The sequence below is a fragment of the Amblyomma americanum genome, chromosome 2 (genome assembly GCF_052857255.1).
Source record: "Amblyomma americanum isolate KBUSLIRL-KWMA chromosome 2, ASM5285725v1, whole genome shotgun sequence".
NCBI lineage: Eukaryota > Metazoa > Arthropoda > Arachnida > Ixodida > Ixodidae > Amblyomma > Amblyomma americanum.
The window spans coordinates 30,833,772-30,843,604 of NC_135498.1; the positions used below are offsets into that span (position 1 = coordinate 30,833,772).

The 9,833-nt window shown below is 47.2% G+C and overlaps 1 protein-coding gene across 1 annotated transcript; it reads left to right on the top strand.

The window, feature by feature from the left end:
• Positions 1-2,142: 2,142 nt before the first annotated feature.
• On the top strand, positions 2,143-8,785 carry LOC144118435 (uncharacterized). Its single transcript, XM_077651372.1, has 4 exons — positions 2,143-2,537; positions 3,515-4,430; positions 5,501-5,862; positions 7,283-8,785. The coding sequence occupies exons 1-4, from the start codon at positions 2,190-2,192 to the stop codon at positions 7,568-7,570; spliced, it is 1,914 nt and encodes a 637-aa protein (XP_077507498.1). The 5' UTR covers positions 2,143-2,189; the 3' UTR covers positions 7,571-8,785.
• Positions 8,786-9,833: the final 1,048 nt, after the last annotated feature.

Below are 9,833 nucleotides of genomic sequence, written 5' to 3' on the forward strand. Positions count from 1 at the left end.
TACTGATACATGCACAGCCGCCACTTTCGGCTGAAAGACAAGAAGGACAGTCAGGTGCCACGAACTGTGAAGCGCGTGCCATCTTCATGCTAAGAAGAAGTAAAAGGCTGGCTTCCAACTGTTTCTTCAGGTCGGTCTAGAGCGACAAGTTTGATTCTGGAGCCCAAGACGCTTTCTTCCATCCGTTTCTTCATTCTTGCCTCATCGTAGTTGGGAGCGAAGCTCGGGAAACGCCTCTCCAAGCAATGTCGTCTGAGCGGCACAAACCCCGCGATTCGGAGCCCGAACCACCGAACACCGCTGCAGGCGCCTCCGTGAATTCAACGTTGGGAGATAGCGGCCCGGTGGAGAGAGATACGTCCGATCATGCTGTGCACAAGGCAGCCAAGCGAAGGAAGAGTCCCAACCGAGTGAAAAGTGGCCGCCGGAGGCAGCACCACAGCGTTCATGGCACCAGCGACAACCAGAACATTTCAAGCGCATTGGGAAACCAGCAGCTTAGGAGTGACCAACAATCGCCAAGCCACGACCACGCTGAAGAGTTACTGCGCAAAGGGAGAAAACTCAGCTCTACGCCCGCGCTGCAATTCGCCAATGCAGGTGGCCTCGCCAAGACTACAAGCCCTGTGGGAAAGGATCTCAGCACGTTCCACGCGTCACGCGGTATACGAAAAAGTGGTTACAAGCACCGCTCTCGCCGCAGCCACGCCGGTTCTGGGAGAGGCAGCGTCACTAAGCAAGCAGCACATCTCACGACCATCGAAGTAGAAAGCGGTAAAGCTGCTGAGGATGGCGGTAGAACGCGGGAGCTGCTTGGTGAGTCGTCTTCAAATGCGGACCTCGAAAGAGGGCATCCGTCTAATCCACGAGATTGTGTTCAAAATCTTCCCTCTGAGGTCTTTGACGCTGAACCGCCGTTTGTGACTGGTGCGTCACGAGCTGCACTTACCAAGGGGACACCGATGACGGTTGCTGCTCGTGTCCCTCAAGTGACCGCTGTTTCCCAGAAGCCAGAACGAGACTTGGAACCAGTCGGCACGCTTTTATTTGCAAGCGTGTCAACCAATGTTGCCAGAAAGCAGCGTAGTGCGGCGAGATTTTTTGCGCGCAGCGACAAGGAGGATAATAAGGAAGTTTTCCTCAGACGCTTGGAAAGAGCAGCGCATCTAATAGAACATCGCAGTTCCCGCGACCAGCGAGCCACCGGTACTCAGAGTAAGAATGCGCATTTATGTTTATCTGAAATTATCATGAACGCTTGACTAGGAATATCTTCTTATGCAACCCATCACACTTGTTTTCTGCGCATTCAGTCAGAGAAAAAAAAAGTCTCTGGGACGCGTAAACAGGGTAGGGTACAAAGCCAATGCTCATAATTTTAGGCGCCGGTTCGACACCACACTAGTAAAGGTGGAAGTAAAACTCACGTTCTTTAATCTGCTCTAGTAAAAGTATATAATCGCTGAAACACATGGTGCCCATGGGCCTAAATTGCTTTCCGAGCGTCCTCAGAACTTGCGTTCCCGATAGAACACTTAGTGAACTCTTAGCAAAGTTTGTTTGGCACTGCTGCCATTTTGAACAAATTTACTGCGCGACACAATCAGCACCAATCAGCTGTCTCTTGTCATGTTGATATTCTAAGCATTTAACATTTCAGTAAGAATGAGCCTTGCCAGGAGGAAAAAAAATTCTTCCTTCGTTGCCATGTCGCCACAAATCTACAGTGTTATAACATGATAGGTAGTTGGACACGGGCGCGTGGTCTCAGACGTGTATGCGTGTATCTATGGCTATGAAAATTTGTGAGTTGGGGGGCTATGACTCGAAAGTTGCTTTTAGCTAGAAGATGTCAGTACTTATCTCAGTTGTTCGCTGGTTCTTGAGCGCTTTCTTAAGAGCAAGCATCGTCGCCGCATACGATTTCTTGAAGAACACGCAATTTCATTGTAGAATTTTTACTGCTTCAACATCGTGCCTACATTCGGGCAGCCGGATTCAGCCTTGGCGCCCGAGAGTGGCAGACTGGTGTAGTGTTCACGGCAGCCAATTTGCACGGCGACAAGAGGAAAAGCTATCACATGTGTGGGTGGTGTAGCTATACTGACATGCTGGGTGCTCGTCATATTGTCGCAGTGTCTTCCTGTGGGCCTTCCGGTGGCTTGACGAGGGGGAGGAAGGCGATATTCATGGCGTACATCGCTCCTCTCACTCTCCTAGTGGCTCTTCTCGTCGTCGTAGCAAGCTCTGTGCTGTCCCACTCGTCGAGATTACCGCATATCGAGGAGGTGCCGTCACAAGTCGACCGGGAACCACCTTGTTCCAGCACGGCCTGCCTTTTGGTTGTAGCTGCAGTCAACAGGTCGACAGACTATAACGTGGCGCCGTGCGCTGACTTTTATTCTCATGTGTGCGGCCACTGGAATAGTCCGAGGAGCTACATCGAAGAAAACCGACGCCTCCTGAACGCGCGTGTCGAAGGCGATCTCCGTCGGCAACTGCTGAACTCCAGGCAGCCCAAGACTAGGCAAGAACAGGTTCGTCGAAAATATTTCTAGTCCTGCCGCCTCCGTGCGTCTGGCGAATACGTCACGTAGTAAACGACTCTCGAGAAATGAATCCTCCCAGTTTTTCTAGTTCGCTTTTTAAAGATGAATACTATTTCCGGAACAATGAGACAAATTTATTATGCGTGCCCCACAATAACGACGTCTCGAGTGTATCACTTCCGTTCAGAGCCTTGAGTTCATCCTTTGATCATCTCGCATTTATCGCAAGAACATACAGACCAAGCAACGGTGCATAAAGAAAGGCCTTAATTCGCTTTTTTCATGGGACCTAAAAAATGTTTTTTTTTGCCTTAATGCTGCCACCTTCGCGAATTAATCTCTTCTTTCAGGAACAATTCCAGGCGTAATGAATCAGGTGAAGCTCAAAGCGCACCCTACTTTTGCGCGTTGGAGGTGGCATTTATTGCAAGAACATACAGAGCAAGCAACGGTGGATAACGAAAGGCCGTACTTCGCTCTTTTCATGCGACCTAATAATGTTTTTTTACCTCATGTTAGAGCTTCGCGAATTAACCCTTTCGTTCAGGAACATTCCAGGCGTAATCAATCAGGTGAAGCTCAAGGCGCACTCTACCTTTGCGCAGTGGAGTTAGCGCGGTGTGAGTCCCTATCCAGAAGGCTAATCTTATAACACGCACACGCTTGAGGTACAGAAAGCCGTAAAATGACGAACAAACCTGAACACGAAAAAACAATATGCCACTAATTTTATTTATTTTTTTGGTACTAAGAGCAGTTCACAAAACTTGTTTTTCTTGTCTTTAAGGGTGGGCTTGAGCTTGCTGGAAGTACTGCTAGGGGCTTTTGTAGTAGTGTCAGTAACAAATAACCACAGCAAAAAAGCTAACCATAGGATTAGTAACCACAGAATGGTCGGTGCTGCTGCACAGCTTTATGCAAGTACCAACATTACACCACTAGCTTGTTCACGTGTCTGTATGCAGGATGAGCACCAGATGGCCCACTTCTACTTCAGCTGCCGATACTTCACGTTGAAACCTTACCGAAGAAGCACGCAGGTGGTTCTACGAAACGTCGGGATTGACATCGCCTCGTGGCTGGCAGCTTCCACGTTCCAGGAGCTTTTCAACAACATTCTGAGGTCCGCTGTTCGTTCTGGCTTGAGATCTATCGTCGCAATTAGGACTGCGTCCACGAGCGACCAAGTCCAAGGTAGAAGAATCTTCATAGATGTCGGTCAGGACATGTACCATGCGGTGGGCAGCCAAGATGGCGTGCTAGAAGGATTCGTTGACGATGCTCTAGCAGACCTCCGACCTCAGGGAATCAACACTTCCACCCTCGCTGTCACAAATCTCGACTGGAACATAACCAAGATTGTCGAAGGCTTCAACTTATCGTCCCATTTCAGCGACATGTACGTGAAGGACTTGCCCGTACCGTCCGTTAAGGGCCCACAACAGCAACTGACCTGGAACAAAGGGCTAGCTGATAACATTGAGCGGAATGACACAGGAGACGTCTCTTTGAGAACAAAGTTAGTGCGAGCGCGTCATCTCAAGGAAATAGGCGAAGTGATCGCGCGTCTTCATTCCGTCGACCTAAGCCTCGCTCGGCTGTACGCTCTGCTGCTACCGGTGGTACAAGTAGTGAAGTTCTTTTACCTGCTTCGTACGTCTGGCGACGACCACATCAAATTCTGTCTGCGGGCGACCGGAGAACATTTTAAAACGCTGTTTCCAGGATGGCTAGCACGCATCCTTGAGAAGCCTCAAGCCGTCCGATACTTCGAAAGGCTCGTCACAACAGTCAAGTACTTCGCCATGCGGCTTCCCCGAGCATCGGATGGCTTCAGTTTTAGTGCCATCAGACAGGCAGTGATGCACGTCAGAAGCGTCGGTGAGAATCAGTGTGACAGCCTCGTTACGTATAGTTTTGCAATAAGCGCCTACTGGACTGTTGCAGGCACGCGCGGGGAAGCGCGGTGGAAGACCTAGCACGTACACGCAGCAGTGCGAACACTTCCTTTGAATCTTCTTAGCAGACAGTCTAAAAAAGGCCTATAGTGTTGGATTATACCATGCCTTCTTGCATTCCTAGCCGTGCGATCGTGCACTGGTAGCGTATATGTCGGTTGCTGTTTGTTCTTGTGAGGGAAAAAGGAAATGATTCTGACCTAACCGTTCTCTTTGAACAAGGTAAAAAATTACCTTCCGAACCACTGAGCAGTATGAGGGCTTTTAGATTTTATTGCTGCCGAACCTTTCATTCACTGAAGTCCTGGAAAAAATTAAATCGTCTTGACTCAACCTTAAAAAGTTAGTCTAGATCATTTTTCGAGTATATCCAATATAAAGTTTAGACTGCAACTGGAGTTGAGTTCACTGCGAAAATAATTAAGTGTGTCTAATACTTCTAGCGGCTCTCCTGCGTTTCGTACGGCAAATAACGGATATTATTGTAGTACTTCTGAGCATTACATTCGATTTAAGAAACCTACATCGCCCTAATAAAAAAACTAGATACTCTGAGGCTTAGAACATTGTTTCGGTATTAATGTAAGGTTAATAAAGTGTTAATAATGAAAGCATGTAAACGACAGATTCACTACGCTCCTTGCCACACGAGGCACTCCCAAGTGGGGCGCACATTCATAGCCACACTGCAGGCGACAAAATGTGATCCCTAGTGTTCGAAAGCAAACTTCACTCATTTCATTGCAGTTGTTCTGTCTTAGGAAACCTTTTCTGGGTATGAAAACCTGGTCGACAGTTATGAAGCGCTCAAAATTTCGACAGCACCAAATGTTTAAGGCGCTCAGGAATTCACATGTATGCCTCTCTTCACCTCCGGCGTGTTTACACATATACCCCAAGCTATCTCAAATATCTACAGGTTAGACTGTGAAAGCTGTTATGAAATGTTATTACCTTCAAACATATCTGACTGGTGATCCTCTTCTGCGTCAGGAAACAGCGGTGGGCATATGACTGCCCCTCGTCTGACAGTTGATGCCAACCGGACTGCTTATGGCGACGACTTCCTACTCAACGTGGCTTTGGCAGCAAAGGTCGAGCCATTCGGCGACAACATCGCCTCCGTACGAGTTGAGCAGCAGTTGTGCGACACCGTGCACTATGACCCCGATGGGTTTGTCGTCCCGTCCGTATACCTAGCCGAAGACCTCATGCACTCCGAGGCTGCGGAACCGAGCTTGGACTACTCGGTCGTGGGCTTCCGGCTGCTGGCCTCTTGGGTTCAAATACTTGTGAACCAAGATCCAAGTTACGCCGAACGCTTGGCGAACTATCGGCACTGTGTCCTCACTAAGGTGAGAGGGCGCTTTTCGGTATGAAAGTGGCTTATCCTAAAAACAGACAGGCAAATACGAGAAACCTGCTGTATATGAGTCACTTAGGAAGCAAGGCTTCAGGATACATTTTTAAATGTCGGCCTTGTCACAGTGATCGTGTAAATGTTTGGTACAAACGATATCGACAGCTTATTATGCCGTATGCAATAGCTCCTTCACCTGTAGCCTATGCATTCACCCGGATGGATATCTCATAGACTTCTTAAGAAAATCTTCGGGACATCCTATTGACATCTGACACGTAGAGAGGGTGCTAACGAGAGTGTGCCGCCTGCTGTAATGTGAACGAGGTGAATGGGAAGGAGGTGGCAACACTTATGGCAAGTAGAGGGGAGGGTGCATGTGGAGTGCATAATAATAATAAGCAGCGCGAGAAGATAAGGACAAACACAAGGCAAAAGGACTGGCGCTATCACTGTTCCTCATTCGTCCTTCGAAGGACGAGAAGTATTGGAAGTTCCTCTCCTCTCAACGATAATTTGTAGACATAACTGAACATCACAAACGCTACCACTTCTCAGGCTTAATGTCTGTCAATCGGTGTACTATTATTTGACACGGCAAAAAAATATGCTATAGATTGAATAATTGAATGGACATTGAAGTTTAGCAACGTTATGCATCTTTAGTAAAACAGCGCGAACAACGTAGGACAAGATGAAGGAGGACACAGGACGTTGTTCGCGCTGTTTTACTAAAGATGCATCTATACCAACTCGCCCAAATGAACGTCCTGCTTAGCAACGTTATGGGGTGACTTGCAGATAACCAGTATTTTAGGGCACCTCTCTATCTATCTTGTATATACATGCGACTCCCATCATGCCTTTTTTTTTCAGAAAAAAAGTTTTTCTCTCAGGTGGCAACCTTTGCCGAAAGTAAATACGTCAGTGCTTTTCCTGCTAGGAGGCAGCAACTTGGTAAAATAATAACAGTGCTCCAATGGCGCGGGCATCATTACAAATGCTCCACTTGAAATTTTTGATAACTTCTCCAAATTGCGAAGATTTGTGCAATAGTCTATTAGACCAAAAGGGTTTTACCGGACTCGTCTTAAGTGGGGTATGTATCCCTTAAAACGTATCTGCACTTAGATCACTGCTACTACAAGTTCATCTATACCGCTTCACGCTTCTTTTCGTTTTCCATTCTTGATAGCCTGGTTAGTACAGCTACTACCCCGGACGGGGGGTGACATGGCGTTCGAGCACCATGCTAGGACGAAGTTTCGAAACTTCAGCTACTTATATGTTTAAAAGCTTTCTAGCTTGTGGACACTCGGCTGTGACGAGTTGAACCTTAAAAACTACTAATTCAATTAGGATTGCAGTTGTGCATTTGATGTCAGACAAATGAATCAGAGAGCGACCGCTTTCAGGTCCCCGAGGCCATCTTTTTCACCGAGGACGACCCCATCGTGGACGCCATGCTGTTCGCGCCGTGGGCGCTCGATGTAGCCTTCACTGCAGCCAAGCGACAGCTGCGCGAGTTGGAAGAGGAGCCGCCGCAGGACACCGGACCGCGGGACCGGCTCTTTTTCCGGCGCTTCTGCCACGCCAAGTGCGGTGACCCCAAGGCGGCGCTGCTGTGCAACTACGCGACTCGTCATTCGGAATACTTCAACACCGTATTTGAGTGCCCACCATTGCCATATATTGTGTGTTAGCTCTTGTAGCTACAACGCGCGCCCATTGTGTCTAAAGTTTGAGCGCGCTGGGCTTCAAGAAATATTATCAGTGGGTGAATACGTGGCAAGTGAAGAAGAGTCACGGTACTGGTTACCAATCAATGTCTCAAGTGGGACAAAAATTATTCATTCCAATCTAAAAACTAGACCAACGAGACGTTCAGTCTGAACTTTTGACGACGCTCATCATACAACGTCGTAGTATGTGTTACAAAACTGTCAAGCTTATATGCGATACTGTTTATGATGTCTTTTTATTGCGGCATGGGGAGGTAGATATTTGCTCCAGTGACTAATTACTATGGTTCGCTAAGGTTTCATGTACCAGATATTTTTGATGCTCCTTACGTTAGCGTGTATTAGTTACTCTGCTGCTTCGCCGGCTGAACATTGTCTCTTAGGTGCATAGCTATTCGCTGAGCGATGCCTTTTAGGCTGTGCTTGTTGCGCAGACAGGACTGCAAGTGATCGGGGACAAAGCTTCACAAATATATTAGGAAGCTTCCATAAGGCGTCGCTCATATGTCACGTTGCATCATTTGAGATGCAGCATACGCTGTAAAATATAATACGTATAAACTGTCGCGCTGAACAATACTGAAACTACTTCGCGCCATTGTTTCGAGACAGCATGCTCGTGTGGACCAGAACAAAATATACAGAAGCGAACTTTCAACAAAAAGAATCTCCTGTGCGCATTCCTATATCCAGCAGCCTACTCTTACGCAAAAGTGTCCCAGTAATTACCAGATCGCTGGGCTACAGCACAAAGAGCCCGAGGCTGTCAGCAGGATTGAAAATGCAAACAGAAACAAATGAAATCCTTCATCCTTCAAACCACGCGGAGAAGTGACGGCTACCCGCATCTCTCTCCCTCCCAAATGCATTACCCTGGAATACATTACCCCGTATGACACATTCTATAGGGCACTGAATGTTGACTCTCCTGGGCGGCTGCGTTTTTATGGAGGAAAAACGCTAAGACACCCGTGTGCTGTGCGATGTCGGTGCACGTTAAAGATCACCAGGTGGTCGAAATTATTCCGGAGCCCTCCACTACGGCACCTCTTCTTCCTTTCTTCTTTCACTCCCTCCTTTATCCCTTCCCTTACGGCATGGTTCAGGTGTCCAACGATATGTGAGGCAGATACTGCGCCATTTCCTTTCCCCCAAGGCCAATTATTATTATTTTTATTAGGCGCATCTCAAATTTCTGCGTGCAAATTGCATATTGAAAGGTGGGTACCTTGAGTGGACTTTGTATGGGTGCTACTAGATGTGTTATCAAAAACGTGGTGTCAGAAATTTTTTGTAAATTATAGTTAGCTTATGGTAGCACTCGGCAAAAAATTTAAATTTTTTTTAGGGAAAGGAAATGGCGCAGTATCTCTCACATATCGGTGGACACATGAACCGCGCTGTAAGGGAAGGGATAAAGGAGGGAGTGAAAGAAGAAAGGAAGAAAGAGGCACTCGGTACCTCTAACATGGCATTTATCGCACCCGGACCTCTAACTTCAAAGTTTTTGCCTGAAATATACTTTTTTGCCTACCAATCCTGTTCCTGTTCAGCTAAGAAATATGGCGGTATACCGACGGAAGCCGAGACCGCTCCCCTCTGTACAAATGCACTTATGTTCTGCATTACGACTGTGTGCCTTCCTTCGTGGCCGCTGAATTGGACAGGATGGTTTCCATTTGTTTTATTTCTATGGACTCGAATTAATCGACATTAAAATGCAGATGTGTGTAAGAATTCATCTTCATGTGGAAGTCTTGTATCCCTAATAAAGGTACGCAGTTGTGTTGCCGGCAAGACTTCAGCCCCCCCCGTTCTTCAACATCTACACAAAGCATAGTATAGATTTGTTAGTCACGGAAGGGGGTAGGGAGGTGCCCCTCGTCCCGCATAGTTTCACAAATGATTCAAAAGAGGTCGTTTCCCTCCTCTCGCCCCTGGTGTTTCGTGCTACACGGTTCTTTCGAGTATCATGCATATTTAAGTTACCGTCAACGCCTGAGACTGTGACTACAAGAAAATGCAGCAAAGAAAAACAACAACAAGTAGAACGTGTTTATTCCATGCATATACAGTGTTAGTTAATGCCGTAAGAAAACAATCCTTGTACCGGATAGTGACAATGGTGGTGATATTACATTTGTGTTGTGTTTTCAGAAAAAAGCAGTGCGCAGCCTAAATTATTCACGGTCATTTCAGAGCATGCAGTTGACGTGTCGGACAG